Genomic DNA, 16,578 nt, shown 5'->3' with positions numbered 1-16,578 from the left:
CACAAGAGCCCTTACCATTTCTTGTGCTACATCCTCTGGGACATCTCTCTCCAAGTCAAAGGAAAACTCTATTGCCTCATTGTCCTTGTATTTGCCCTTAAGCTTTTTGATATCCTCAATTCGTAACCAGAGCTTGATGGCAATCTTCTCTCCATCATCTTCCTCTGCTAGTTCTACCCGCACACCAGTCTCTTCCTGGAAGAAAGCGTGGTTCAAAAGGTCCTTGATAGCATATCTATACATATCAGGATAGAGAAGTGGAAAGGGAGAGAAGATACACAATGATTAGGTTTTGACAAAAATCAGTAAGGAACATCATCTTCCTTGAATGGAGATACCAAAAAGCTTACTCTCAGCTTTTCATACTACTCCCATTAACTCCTCTGTTTGTTTTTTGGGATGGGGGGATTAAATCTGCTATTTCAATTTTTCTTTTCCAGTGCCAATTTTTGAAACTTTTCAAAATGCAATAAACGATTAACCCCAAGATGATGCAAAAGCATGCAACTGTCAGTGGCTTAAAATTCACTTGCATCTCAACTACAAATCCCTAATCCTATCAGCACAACATCACATTAATTACTTAAAATAATGGCCAGCATATCATAAAATAACTCTTGAAACAGTATGGCTTTATGAAGGTTAAAGTACCATAATACATCTGTTAGTCCACATATTGTGCACAGCGGACACTGCCATTTTAAATAAACAAGTCAGTATTCTATTCAAGATGGCCTCCAAACCCTAGACCAGTCATCTCCTCACTGTTTACCCAACTGTCATTCTGTTTGAGACCTGTACTTATCTTTGACAGCCCTGGCAACGTATCAGTGGCCAATGATCTCCATCATCCCTCTCAGCAAAAGTAGTAACATTACCAGTGCTGGAGAGAGCTTTACCTATCTTCCTTCCCACAACTGGTAGATGCCAGTGACACTGGGTCTCAGCTACCAAGTGGAAGGGAGATGGGTATTCGATGAAAGGAATAATCCTCTATTTCACACTTCCTCTTACCTAGAGGTAATTATGGTCTTATGCCCTACATTTAGGCCTTCAACTTTAGTGCTATTTGGGAAGCACTGGTGCAAATTATATTCCAAACAATACATCCCGGCAGAGTACAAATGGTGATGTCAACCTGTACAGGCACAGTAAGAAAGAGCATCACTGTTCTCTACTACAAAGAGTGACTGGGTTTGAACACCGTTGTGAATAATCAAATCAGCTAACACAATGTGGTCAGTATAGAATAGCCCAAAAATCACACTCAGCATCATATCAGTCATAACCCGCTCTCAAGACCTCAACATTTTATCAGAATTATATGTACGACACTATCCAGAAAGTTTCCAATACATAGTATCTGAAGCCTTATAGGACTATTCCAGTGCTTTAGTCTGTGCTGAAATACAACTACCTGGGCCTCAAAGAAGTGGAGCTTACCTTTCATCTTTGTTTTGTCGGATGCATCCCTCAATGATCTCCTTCACTTCAGGAATTGCTACTTTATCAAAGCTAGCTGGCTTGACTCCCTGAAACACACAGAAGTACCAGTGGGGATACAGCAACAAGGAAGCCCACTTATTAATTTGCAATGACATTTAAAAATTGCAGAAACAACCTTCATATTAACAGACCCATATTCTGTATACACAGGGCCAAGTTCATATCCCTGGTGTGAACTACAAAGATAAATCTGGCACAGGATGTCTTGTTCCTCAATCATTCATTACTGATCTTTCAAAAACAGATTCATCCTTTTTCTCTACCAGACATCCCCTATATAGTTTGAGGGCTTTAACAGTTAGGCACTACTCAGCCATTTTAAACTTTAGAAGAAGAATTTGTTGGCTAGAGGGGCACATGTCATCTCAGAAGGGAGCATCTTCTGTGCAGCTCCAGTACACTAACCCACATGATTACCTGAACACACACAGCAAAGAGTTAGATTGCTTCCTAGAATTGTTCCAAATTACAGTTACGCAGAAAGATTTAGGCATAGATTCATCTTCAAGGAAAGAATTCAGCTCCATAAACAATCTGTCTGGATGTCTATGTAAATTGTTCAGTGTCTTAGACATAGACTGATTGGAGACTTCCCTATACCTCCGCCTCTGAGTCAAAAATAAATCTGATAAGGCAGGACAGTCTGACAGACAAATAGATGTTATGATTACACAGGCAGCTCTAACTGGCAACACTTCACTGACTTTTAGCAACACAAAGGCATTCTCCTGAGAAAAAGAGTAAGCAAAATCATCTCTTACAGCACTTTTTCCATAAGGATCCTATGGAAGCCAGTGCAGCTATATATGGGGCTAAATTTCCTTATTTACATGTGACCAACATCCCCACTGATTTTGGAGGGGGCTGTGCACACATTAGGAAAGCAGAATTGGGCCCACAGAACTTCACTTTACTCAGTCTTCATCTCAACTTAATATTAAAGATGGCAACACATTGAAAGAGGAAGCAGCCAATTCTGTTTATTCATAGTTTTAGTAATTTAAAGTCTCAGTTTGCAGCAAAGTAAACTATCAACTTAAATTCAGCTACCAGATCTGTTACTTACTTCAGGTATACATTTAGTGCAGTGATCGACACCGTATCAGCCTGCACCTCTGGTGGATCACAATGAAACCAAGCACAGAGCCAGTCCTGAAGTAGAAGTCAAGGAACAGGGCTATATGAAGTATTTCAGACCTTCATGGTTTGTGTCCTGAGCACCTAGAGACATTCTCCCTGTATGATACACCAGCTAGGGCAAGGGTTCTCAACCTGGTGGTTACAAACATACCACTCTGCCCTTCCCAGATTGCGTAATGGGAGGAAGGTCATAGTTCAGTGGCTCTCAACCTTTTCCCTAAGAAACTCAGGCTAACAGTCCCTCATTTAAATGGAAGGGGGCTAACATAGTATTTTCAGTAGATTCCTAGACTAAATTTCCTTCTCTATTGGTCTGAGGGTGGTTTGTGGACCTTCCAGGCATGCTGAATAGCTTATTTTCTCTCCCAGACTCTTCCAAGGGAGGGAGAGGTGGGTTCCAACAGGGATGGATGAGTGAAGGGGAAGCACTGGAGTCCAGATTTCTAATGCCTTCTATTGTTATTAGCTGTAGTTTTAGTATGCATTGTTCATGCACCTAGACTAATGGAGAGGTGTATTTAATAACCAAAAATTAAGTATGCTGGATGTATTTCACACAACAAATCCAAATATCTGGTTGATTCTATTCTGGAGGACCTGTTTCCTTGCTCTAAACTTTGCTCTAGCTTACAGATCCCTGAAGTTAAGATTCATAAAATTGAAGAATATAGTGTGACAGAAGTAAGCCCCGGAGCAGGGCCTCTCAGTGAACATTAAGAATGCTTTTTAAAAGCTTTTTTGAAAATGAGAACTTTATCAGAGGCCAATGGCTCAGCTGATAAGACACCAGACCAGAGCTTATAAAAGTAAACTTGATACAGCAACATGGGCACTCAATCTCCCAGTTTTCCAGCAAGACATTAGCAAGCATTGTACTGCATTGCAATAGATCTTAAAATTATCTTCATCTTTAACTTTCTCCCCAAATTCCTGTGGTTTTTTTTTTTTTGGTCTCTAATCATTTTACTGCTTAAAGTACTAACAATTAGCAAAGCTAAATTCTTTAAATATGATCACTTTCCAAGCTTAAATTGAGAGCAGGTATTCGGACTTCTAAGGTGGTTACTTCGGCTACATGATCCATTGTGTAATTTATACCCCAGATATTTCGAGCACAGGGGGCTCCTCAGGTTATGTCTACACTGCAACTAGTAGTGTGCCTCCCAGCCCAGATAGATGGGCACGCGACAATAGCGGTCGGACGCTGTGGCACAGGTTAGTCACTCGAGTACAGACTCGTGGGGGGGGGGAGAGGGGGCGGAAAGAGTGTCAGGCAGATTTATACTGTGGCAGCTAGCCTGTTCCACCACGCATGCCACAACCGATACTGCTATTTTTAGCACACTAGCTCCAACAAAGCTAGTGTGCCTCTGTCTACCCGGGCTGGGGGACACACTCCCAGCTGCATCACATATATACCCTAAATAACTAGAGTCCTGAAAGTAGCAACAGCCTGCATATACTCCAATTTACATCACTGACAGCAGCAACAGACGCAAGATGTCAGTTAAGGATCTTTGGGAAGATCTCATTTCAGAAAAGCAAAGAAATAAAATATAAAAATGGCTGGCACAGCTGGACATAAGCTTAAGGAAATAAATGAGAAAGTTTCCTGTTTATGGTACTTTATTCTATGTTCCATCCTTGCAACTGCATCAGATCTTGTAAGTGATGAGGAAGTTAATAAGGGGGTAACTACGAACCTTACCAAGTTAATGACTGAAAAATACTCTTGGATATTTAAAGTTCAGATATTTCAAGTACCTTTACTATTACCCACTGCCTTAGGCTGTAATCAGTCAGGAAGCCACTTCTCAACCAGAAAGGCCTGGCTGCACACACAATTTCTAAGCATACTGTAACGAGGGAGAAAATGAGGAAAGAGGTCCTGTGCTTCAAGTGACCTTGGTGTGTCCTGTGTGCAACCATATACTCTTTCAACAGGCCCTGGAAGGCTGAAGATACTCAAGGACATACTTTCAGTTTCTTGGCTCAAGCAGTTCAGATTAACTAGTTGAGGGTATGCATGTGTCATGTATTTAGAAGCACAGTTCCCACATCTTCCCCTTCTCCAAGCTCATTAGGAAGAATCAGGAGTGAGGACAAGCCAATGGATTTTTTAGAAACTGTGGGTTCCCACTCCTAAGTGGCGATGCTCAGTTACAACAGCACTGAATACCTGCCACTACTTTTGTGGTTGACCTGTGTTTGTTACAAAGAATAATGGGCTCTTAAAAATGGCAGATTCAAGGAACTGACATATTTGTTACAGATACCTGTTCTAGACCTGTTTAATACACAAAATTCGTCTTTTGGGTGGACATCAGAGCTTTTAAATACTTCCTTGCATTGCTAATGTGACTATCAACATGATACCTAGGCACTATCTATAATAGTCAGGTCTTTAGCTATTAATATATAATAGACCAAGCTGTAATATAGAAGCTATCGAGATTAGCTCAGAAATCAACACAAGATCCAGCTGATGTATAATTAGAAGGGCTTTGATGAGACAGAGTGTGTGGATATTTTAACTGGACAAAAATGAAGTCCAATACTCTTTTTTACAATCTGCATCCACATTTACAACAAAAGCAAGATCACTAGTTGAATATTTTATACATCATTCAGAGTAAGTTTGTGAATTTATCAAGTCAAACAGAAAGGGTGCTCTAAAATCCAACAGCAGTCTCTAATGTTCCTTGAACAAATCAAAACAAGCTAACACAGGTAACTCTGAACAAACTCCAGAACATTCTTTCAAAATAGTTCTGAATGCCAGGAAGAGAAACAACTGTGTTGTATTTTGCATGATCCGTATCACGTTGTTCAGATCCAGATTACATCCAGAAAATTGTAGCAATGAATACTTAATTATCTTCTCTTACCAATTCAGAAGTGTCACTTGTATGTGTTCTTATGGAGCAAATAGTCAATGCTAAATGATTCTAACACCAAATTAAGTTAAAAGTAGCACAAACAGGATAGATAAAAATGACATATTATGAATTAGGATGGTTTTGTTTGGATTTTGAATATTTAACTCACTTAGCACTATTTTGTTACTTGCAACTGAAGCACCAAACAAAAAAAGTTACCTGTGCAAGACCATTAGCTATCTAAAGAAATGTTTTTAATAAGATATTCCAGAAGATCAGTTTTAAAAGTTCATAGGAGCTCCAACCTTCACTCACCCTCAGTTTCTATACAGCAACAGTCTGTATGACAGTATGAGAGTTTTGTTATAATTATTCAGAAGAGAACAAGTCACCTCTCTATGCCAGGCACAAACAAAGTAAGAGGAGGAATTGACTCAGTTTTCATTATTCCATTATATTTGCTGTTCCCAGAACTCTCACCCCCACATAAGACATTTAAGTTTTTCCTAAATACAAAATCAGGTCTCCCACTAACTTAAACCAAAGCAGTTTATGTTAAGTCAGACCAGTCCAGCAGACTTGTTCATGAAAGGCTCCTGCTGCAATTGCCTTACTTGAGCTACATGTGCCTATCCAATACAGTAGAAATTCCTACCCACCTCTTTAGCACCGTCCTTGTGAGAGCAGCAACAACAGTGGGAATTAATTATGACAAACACCGGGCAAATCTCTCTCTTTGTAAAATCCATCAGGAGAGAGAGAGACAGACACCAAAAATGGGATGAAAGATAAAAAAAATATTCCAATATGAGGGTCTGTTAGGTATAGACTTAACGCACGGCAGAAGGAAAGCAGACGTCAAAATTAAAGGGGAGCATGGTTTTTTGTTTCAAGCCACTCGTGCTTCCTTTAGTCCTGTACATGAATTTGCAGAAATCAGAGCTCTGTTCTGATGGCTGCTTGCTCCATTCCAGACCCCAGAACAGAAACACTAAATGCTAAACAGCAGGTAAGCTTACTCAAGTGCTCGTTCTCCACCACCCCTCTCCTAATAGCAAAGGCATTAACAGAGGCAGGCAGAGTGGGGATCTTTGCTTGCTTTATGCCCCACCTCCAGCCTAGATGGTCTGCTCTTCTCTGCCCATGTTTGCTGCAATAATTAACATTGCCTGTAAACTAGAACCACAATGTTTGGCTTAACTCCCACCCTAGCAAATTAGATACTATTGGACTGAAAGGAATGGGTCAATGTCCAGTACAACAACCTGACCAAAGTTTGTTGGCACTATTTAATATATTAAGAAAGCAACAGGCACTGAGCTGTGATACAGGACATATTTCTGCCTACCAAGTCAATCCAATTACAGCATAGTGCCAACACCTACTTCAACAGCAGAGTCCTTTTTCTCAACATTTAAAGAATATTTCCTTAATGATTAAAGCACCTTACACATTCTGGCCAGCACTAACAGTCTACCACAGGCACAGGTAATGTATATTACAGCTGCAATCATTCTTAAGGTGACTCCCATACTTAACACATTTTATTCCCTTGCCTATACTTCTTAAATTCCAGCCCCCAGCCTCACATATCCTGTACTAGATTACATAACTTAAAGTATTTTAAAATTCTCAAATAGAGTATCATTCATCTATGCAACTCTAGTAATTTAAGAACTTGGGAGAGCCTACACAACAGATGGTAGACAAAAAAAGTACCGAGACCATACCAAGATGAACAAGGCTTGTACAAATTCCCTCAGTTACTACAAGTGCTGTGAATGTCTTGTTCACAGCTACAGAGCCATTATTTTAAGGTGAAATTAAAAGCAACCTTTCCTCTCCACCTACTCCTCCCTCCCCCACCAAATTAAGGTCTGATCTGAGCAAATAAATCCCAGCCAATCAACGAGGACATACTGCACATCAATTAAAAGGTTATCTTAAATCTCTGAATATGACCTCACCCCAAAAATCTTCTTGGTACTTCCAGGTTCACTGAAGATATCATAAATGCATTCTATTCTATATAGTATTTTATACTGTGCTTATCATTATAGTATCTGAGCACATTCCAATAGCACATTAAGCACATCCAAATTCTATGTTACAATGAGACATTCGGTATTTGATAGCACATTCTAGGACACCTTCATTGAAGATCTCCTTTTTACTGGCAATCACTGATGAGAAAATTGTTAAAAGGTCATCTGAAATACATTGCTGTGCTGACTGCTCCTCATAGCATTGTTAGTCAGACATTTTGCACACAAGTATCAGCTCCCAGTTTTGCTTAATGCTTTTGCCGTTATGATCCATACTACAGCGGGGAGTTTAGTAACTCATTGGCAAGTATGACATGCTAAGGTACTTTCCCCTGCAGTGCTCTTCAGTGAGCACAAATGCCTGTTTTTTGCAGTCAGAACGGACTAAAATTGATTTCATGGGAATAGAATTTATTTTATTCCTTGTTCCATTTCATTCTCCTCTATGGAATTCGGTCTGCATTTTTCTGGCACACTATGCAAGCTGCACTGTGCACTTTAGTATTCCAACTTTTCAACCCCCTACCGAAACACTATGTGTTTGCTTTATTCCTTTCAAAAAGTAGTTTAAGTACACAGCCCAAAAGGAATTTTACAGTAACTGCTTTAATCTCTTCTCCTCAAAACATAATGTTCAGACTTATGCAGTCCAGAGGCTAATAGAATCAGTGACAAAGTCAAATTACACAAACAAAGTAATTAAAATCTCCATTATTTTTTGCTAGGCTGTTAAGTTGCTGGTTTGAGCCAGATATGGGCTGCTACAAACCATTAGTTTAAGGAATTCAAACACAGCCAATGATTCCAGTGGAAAACAAGTCTCCAATTCGTCCCCCAAAGTGCCACAGGCAAAACTATGCAAGGCAATTAAATTAGTTTACCCCATGATACTCTAATATACCAACACCTGCTATTAGTTATTTCTCCAACCCAGGGAGCCTATAAGCTTAACCATTTCTTCCTTTCACCACTGCCTCCAGTTTACCCCTAAGCAAATAGAATTCATCAAACTCAGAAGGCTCTTTCCAGAAGCTGCCCTTCCAGCTCTGCTTTTTCGTTGTGCACAACTGAAGAGTTCTGAAAACTACCATCTACATCTGGAAATTCATCTCCCAGTACAATTTTAATCTTGATCCTTGAACTGATCCAATCACATCCTACATTCCCCTTTACTGACTTGGAAAAGGGGCATTTTAGCTATTTATTCAGTCAAAAGACAAGTGACCTGTAGAAGCTGGAGTTTAATTATTTTAGTACAGATCTAGTTACAGTATTTTTGATTTAGTGACTAAATTAAAGCCAGTTTAAGAAAGCTGCTTCATTGACTACATTATTTCAATAGCAACAATTCAAAATGTGCATCTAAAACAGTAAAGCCAGCACTATGAGATACTGAGGGCTCTACTTTCTACCACAATATACAATTTTCCAAGTTACTTCAAACCCTGGATTAAAAAAAAATTAAATTCCTTCTTGCCAAGAGCAAGCCAAAACACATCCTAATGCAGATTTGCAAATTAATTTGACTGTTCACAGAATGTACTTAAATGAAAAAGTGTACTTCCTCGGCCAAAGACATTGTCTTCCATAAATTCACAATTTACAAAAAAAAAAGTTCAGTCTCCACCTCACTGCTTCTGAAAGCTTTCCCCACATAGCCTTGTCAAAGTACTTGGGTCCTACATTACCCCAACTGCTATTTAAAGTACAAAACCCCCAGACATCTCGGCCAATGCACCTTAATCCTGATCTACAGCACCCTTTGCTATGCCATGTCTACACTTCTCAGCATGAACTGTCATCCATGCCGAGTTGTATTATTTGGCAATAGGCATAAATGGATTGGGTGCCGAACTTGTTTGTGACCAAGGGCAGAACAATGCATTAACAATGCATCCTTACAGGTCCACATTAAATAGCTATCTTAACTTCATATTTTGACAAATTGTTACTTATGCAGATTTACCTGATTTTGTTTCTTTATAAATACAGCTATCTACAGTACACACCGCGTACTCTGGGTACTTATCCCAAAACTAAAAATCACAGATTTGAACTCAGACCTAGAACACAAGGACATCTGGAGCCCAATGATATGCTTTCTTCAATCTATTCCAGAGACTGCTGCAGTGCATAGTAGTTGAAGTTTCTTCACGCATTTTTTGGCTACCCAATGTAGAACAAGTTGCAGTAGTCCAGCATGGAGGTCATGAATGCATGTTATCAAGCTTCCCATAAGACAAACAGAGTCTTCTCACTAGCAAGCAATGAAGATGGTGTGCTTTAGTGATTGCTGTTATTTGACTCTCCAGAGTCAGTGATGAGCCCTGTATGAGCTACGCTGAATACTATTCTACATGTTACAGGGCAAGTGCCCTTCATTGCAGACAAGGTAGTGGCGTTTATAAGCACATCAAAACAGTTACTTATTAGCGTGACTTCAGTCTTTCTGGGATTTAATTCAGAACTGACACTTCAATTCCCCCACTACCCACACTGTAGGCTAGATTTAAAAAAAAAAAAAAACCACCACCACCACCACCAGAACTGAATCTCCTCAACATATGGCTGGCATCTCTAGCCTTATATCATACCCCTGTAAAATTGGGGCAATATAAATGAGAATAGACCTGGTGATAGGAATGAGCCCTGAAAGAGACTCCATATGCCAATGCTTTGGGGGAGAAGCAGCAACAGCAACAAATCATACATGAATTTTACAGCTATTACTTAAAAAAAAAAAAAAAAAAAAAAAAAAAAGGTGACCACAGCTGTCAGACTCAGCATTTATTTACCTCTTAACACTTCCTATAAGCTTTTACAATGATTACCAATACAGATACATTTTAAATGCTGTAGAGTATGACAGATAGTTTCAGCAAGCAGAAACACATACATACCTAGAGACTAGCTTACCTCTTCCCTCAAAAAATATGTAAGATCAACCTTCCTCCATCATCATCCATCAGACATCACAGCATGTCTTATCATTGACTCTTCAGAAGACCTCTTCCATGTCACTGGAAAGCCCCAAACCCTCCTTCCCTATGGCAAAGGCCTCAAGAAACAACCATCTGGATGAACTTTTCTTCTCTGGAAGCTTCTACAAAGTGATATGTTAATGTACTCCCCCCCCTTCCTTTTCCCCCTTTTATTTGCTGGGTCAACCAATAATTAACAGACAGGATCAATAGCATAGTAAGTAATAAATAGTCTCATCATAATCATCTTGTGTGATGGCTATGTACATTCATCTATAGTGATTCTCCTTTTACTAAAGTTTAAAAAATATTGTGGGGGATAAAAATCTCAATATTGATAAAAAAAGTTGTTAAGTATAATTATAATTTTGGTTATTACAAAATTGCATTTGTCTTGATTGAATTTTAAGAAATCTCTAGGATTTCAGTTTTCCGTCAGCATGACAGACTTCCACGGTATCAACACCACATCCCCACAATCCATAAAACCTGTTTACATAGACTCTGAAATACAGTTTTTATAACTTCTATTTTGCTTTATTTTCTGTGTTATTTTATTTCATGATATGTTTTGAGAGACTGTTTTAATTGCAAGTTATGAATGTACTGCAAATAGCAGATCTTAAGTCCCAGGACCATTTTAGTCAGAAAGGCTAGCAGACCAAGCAAGATTGTGGGTATGTCTACACTGTAATTCCCAGGTGCAGTTGCAGCTCAGACAGACATACCTGTACTCACATGGCTAAAAACGGTGATGTAAATGTTGTAGCATGGGCTTCAGCAACCCAAGTAGGTCCCCAGGGTCCACAGCATGCTTGCAGAACCACCACATCCGTACTGCTATTGTAGCCATACTAACAGGTAAAGCTAGTGCAAGTATTTTACCTAAGCTGCAATCAATCACCCCTTGAATTGCAGTATAGCTATAACCTGTCTGATCAAGGACCAAATCCCTTTAGTAAGAGATAAAACTCATCTCTATACCAGATTTGTGTCTCAAATAACATATCTTGTAGGAAAGTTTAGGGATAGATTGAGTTATCAACAGCCATAGAATCAGGCCTTTTCACACACCCTTTCCTTTTACAAAAGGAATTCTAGAAGGTTTTTATCCTTGAAACTTTAAGTAAAACATTGATAGCTGTAAATGTTTTGTAGAAAACCTCTGTAACCTCTCAATTCAGGTTTCCCCTTCAAGGTGAAAACCTTGCAATTCCTTAAATACTTAGGAGGGCATGAATTTCTTTCTAGATGTGTATTTTCAAAATATGTTATTTATAAACGTAACCATGTAATAACAGTTTCTGTACAAATGGTAAGATTTTTATATACTAATAGAGAATCAGTGACCTTTCTACAATTGTTTATTAATAACAGAAGCCATTTGAGTACAGAATATTTATATTAATTGAATAAATTAGTTATTTTGCAATGCTTAAGCAACTTCCTTACCAAACTTAGAAAGACAAGAATTGCCTCTTCCAAGCCTGTTCAGAGAATGCCTACTGACATGACTATTTAAAATTAATGATTAAACTTAATTAATTCTTAAAGAGAAAGACTATTTTGGGAGACTAAAACCTTATATAGATCATAAGTGTGTTTGGATCCATATGAAGCAGAATTTCAACTTCTGTTAAACCCTGATGGAACACAAAGGCTCTCAGATCAGCAGCATAGTCTGCTCCCATGCCTCAACTATACAGTTCTCCTCACAGATAGTTTTATTGATCTCTGCAGTTAGTTGCTTGCTTGCAACCAGAACAAAAAGGAGTACAGGACAGCATCAAGAAGCAACAACCTTCCAGTTCAGAATGGTTTCGTCAGCATCATGGAGAAGATGAAATTTGTAAAAGCATTGCCAAGGGATTAGATTTAAAATTTTTGTAATGATTTTAATGGGATGTTGAAATGCTATTTTAATGTAAGATATTAACAGGAGAAACTGTTACTCACCAGATGGTTTATGTATCCCTGATTAGGGGACAAACTGGCCTTAGTAAATAGAGAAAAGTAGTGGGATTTAATTTAGATAAGTTTCTTAATATTCATTTGTTTCCCTGTTTCAAGACATCTCCCTGATAGCTTCTTTCATGTAACTGAATTTAAATAATTTCTTTAGTTTCATAGGACCTAATTAAGACTACTTACCATTGCCTATTTATAAAATGGTTTAGTCTATCCACGCTATACCAAACAGGATTTACCAACCCTCCTTCGCCCCTCTATGCATGGTTTTAGTTATCTATGATACACTGAGGCCACGTCTACACTATAGGGACCAAAGCAGCATACCTACGGCACCACAGCTATGCTCAAATAACTCGTAGCAAAGACACAGGCTACAGTGATGGAAGGGATTTCTCACATCGTTCTAGGGACACCACCTCCCTGAGTAACGGGGGCTAGGTCAACAAGAATTCTTCCATTGACCTAGCTGCAGCTGCACTAGGGGTTAGGTCACTATAGCTACAGAATTCAGGGGTGTAGGTTTTTCACATCCCTGAGCGGCACAGCAATCTCAGCCTAAATTTTAAGTGTAGAGCACTTAATCCTTAAAACAGGATTAACTACCAATTTGGGGAAAAATATACTTTGGTCTTAACTAACCAAAAGAAGACTGAGCCAACTAGAAATGTTCCCACTTTCAAAGGTATAATCTCTATTAAGAGCTCACCAGACACCCAGCAGGGACTGCAACTGAAGTACGGTAATTATTATTGCTTGTCCGTTTTGTTTCTCTCTCTTTTCCTTTATTAAAACAGTCAGATTATTTTAATTGTTTTGCTTGTTTTTAAACTGTACGGTCTCCTAAAGAATGGCAAACAGTGGGAAACACTTCCCTGAATTGGTATTAAGAGAGGCAACTATTAACATCTGGCCTACCATTTCCTGTTTCTCTCAACTATAAATTTTACTAATTCAGGGGATAAGATTACTTGGTGCTCAAAAACCTGAAAATACCCATTCTACCCCACAATATGAACAATCTCTTAAAAATTGAATGGTCTATACTTGATGTTTACTTACAGTAAAGCCATAGAAGATATATGAAACCAAAAGACTGGCAACATCAGATTTTTCAAGTCCAAGGATATCACTCTTAGGATAAAACAGACATTTGCTGTGTGAATTACACTGTCTGGTTTGATCTCAACTGCTTTAAGGAGTTCCTTTAGAAAAATATTAATCTAATCTGGAAGTTATTGGAGATATGATTTTGCAGTGCTCATCAATAAAGGCTGTTACCAAGATTTATGAGAACCACATTCATTATTTGTATTGGCATTAGGACATTATGTAAATTACAAATTGAAGTTATGCCTTGAAACTTCCATATGGCTGAATATTTAGCATTATGAATTAAACCGAAAACTTTGTGGCTTGGTGGGAGTAATTAATTATGTTACAGAAGCACAACAAGAACTTACAGGAGGAGCTGTTCGGGGCTTTTTTGTATTTTAAAGTTTTGCTTTAAAATGCACAAATTCTTTATAATTCAAATCCTTTAGAAATCAGCTTATTTGTTGAAGTAATCAGGAGCTGAATTCCCTAAACCTAACCAAAAAGACATTTCAGCTAAATGGAAACAGACCAATCTCAGCATCTCCTGTAACTGCAGCCTACAAGACAACACAGTTGTTGACTAGTGTATAATGTGATGAAAACCAGTCCCAAAATAGGGCATTGCAACATCAACATTAAAGACTGGAGGCAGGAAACAGCATACAGTGCCTCACTACCTAGCTCTCAAATACATACTCCACTGTGAGGTTCAATATCAAAATACTTCTAAACAAGGCCCTTCATGGTAACAGAGTACTAAGGGACAAGTTCTTTCACTGCAACAGAAATGACTAGAGTTTGGAAAGCTGGACTAGTGTTTGACTTTCCAGTGTTCAGTCTTACAGGGATACCAAAGATAAAATGGACCAGTTTAACAATCTGTTGTGTTTTCAGCTTTTAACCTTCCATATGGCACCAAAAAAAAAAAAAAAAAAAGGAATAAATGCCTCTGCTTTTGGATTTGGGACACATGATTGTGCAGACCCTGAGCTGATCACAAGTGACCCAGTCGTAGGGATTCTAATAAGTTATAAAACTTTTCCAAAGGAAAAGAAAGTACACACACTAGTTTCAGTACCATACATTTAGAGTCACTGCATTAAGACACTTTTAGAAGCAAGCCTTCCTGGATTCTTTTCAGTCAGTATAGCATTCCTAAACATTCTGGAAACTGAGTTATCTGGTTACATACTCTGCTCTGCTACAACCATGACAGAAAAAGCATATTCTAGAACTAGTTTAAAAAAAAGTGAAGTTATAGAGTATAATTTATTGCAAACAGGGTCTTCAGTAAAGCCACAGGAATGGATGAGGTGGATTTACAGCTGAATGAAATCAGCCCAGTCTAACAGCCATTTAAAGTTTCTATCAAAGATAGTCTCCTAGAAAATCCATTACATTAGTAATACTCTTGGCAGCTTTCAGTAGATATATTCAAAGGTATATATTTTCAGACCTTTTTAAGATAAGATCCTACAGGATTCCTATGCTGCATTGTAAACATCACTCAAAGTGATTCACCCATTTCCTTATGGGATTGAGGAACATCTGATATCACTATTGGTCCTCACTTTCAGGAATATGCTCAAAAAACAGCTGAAGAGGAATTTCCTTCTTATTAAAAGCCACAAATTAACACTGCCTTTGTTAGAGAACCTCTGGAAGCTACCAGCAGAGGTAGAAGCAAAAACAGTAATTGTATGATTTTGCTGAGGCCAGAAAGGGTTAAGCTTAGATAGTTGAATCCTGTAGTGATTTCATGCAAGACCAGAGTTGCAATCTACAAGAGATGAAAACTACCTACCCAGATTAAAACATCCTTTTAAGGCACTCATTTGGAAAACCCCCTACTAAAGCAGGCATTTCAATAACTTTTACAATTTGGATCCTGGACACAGAAAAAAGGCCAAATCTAATTTTCAAAGATACAGACTTGCCCACATAAAGTTGCCATTTTTAATTTCTAGAGATAATTCTCCAAATAAACAGAGGGAAATATGATGAAAAGGTTGCCTGAGTATTCTGGTGAATTTTAGTTTGTATCTTGTTCCAGGGCCTCCAAAGATTTGAGGTGTGGATGTTTATTGAAAGCTATTCTCTTCGTACATGCAATTGTATTCATGGAATGAGGCACGAACAACTACTACTTCTGAGGGAATTCTGCTCTAAAAATTAAAAATTCTGCACACAATATTTGAAAATTCTGCAAAATTCTGCATATTTTGTCAAAACAACACAATATAATCATGCCAATTACAATTATTTTGGTAATTTATTTCAAAATATCTGTCAGTAAGTATGTCTAGTAATTTTTTTTTTTTTTTTTTTTTTACAAAGATTCCTTACAAGGCATATTAATACAGAACTTTGTGTAATTCATTTAAATTACAATACAGAACTGTGTTTCCTGCACCTGTCAGAAGCAGTGCTAAGGCTTGGGGGAGTCAGGCGTAACAGAAGAGCTGAGGGAGAGGGAAGGAGCCTAGGAGTGAACCAGGATGGTGTGGGTGGGAGGTCTTTCTTGGGAGATGGGGGCATTATTAGGGTGTTGGGAAGCCTCCCCCATGCAGAACCTGACTGACCTCAAGCCTCTCCCATTCAGTCAGGCACGTCTGCCCTTATCCCTGCACCCCTCATCCCCATGAGTGTCTGCCGCCCCCCCCCACTCACCAGGCTCAATGCTGTTAACTCATTGAGCCCATGCTCCAGTCTGCGCCCCTCCACTAGCCATTCTGAACCCCAGTCTGTGACACCCCCCCCCCCCCAGCAGCTCTGTGTGCCCCACGCTGTCCTAACCTGGCTCTGCAGGCAGGATGCTGTGATGAACTCTACTCCTAGGGGAATTCTGCAGCATTGGGCATAGAATTTTGTATTTTCCTGCATGAAATATATTTTGCCTAAGAGGTGCTGCAGTTCCGCCTTTTGCCCACCAGAGGCCGCTGTGGCGCCAGAACATCCAGC

General features: G+C 38.9%; 1 protein-coding gene across 6 annotated transcripts in view; it reads right to left on the bottom strand.

Annotated features, from left to right (window-relative positions):
• The window catches only part of WNK1 (WNK lysine deficient protein kinase 1), a 171,268-nt gene that overhangs the window by 80,753 nt on the left and 73,937 nt on the right, over window positions 1–16,578 (bottom strand). For 5 of the 6 annotated variants that reach the window (XM_054035141.1, XM_054035099.1, XM_054035108.1 and 2 more), the window contains exons 5-6: window positions 1,444–1,532; window positions 16–235 (exon numbers count right to left, since the gene is read on the bottom strand). In XM_054035141.1, coding sequence (XP_053891116.1) covers window positions 16–235; window positions 1,444–1,532 — 309 coding nt within the window. Of the gene's footprint in view, window positions 1–15; window positions 236–1,443; window positions 1,533–6,184; window positions 6,582–16,578 lie in introns of those variants that run through there. The other variant, XM_054035133.1, reaches the window with a different exon arrangement.

Source organism: Malaclemys terrapin, chromosome 1 (genome assembly GCF_027887155.1).
Source record: "Malaclemys terrapin pileata isolate rMalTer1 chromosome 1, rMalTer1.hap1, whole genome shotgun sequence".
NCBI classification, from domain to species: domain Eukaryota; kingdom Metazoa; phylum Chordata; order Testudines; family Emydidae; genus Malaclemys; species Malaclemys terrapin.
This window is presented reverse-complemented; position numbering and strand designations above follow the sequence as displayed.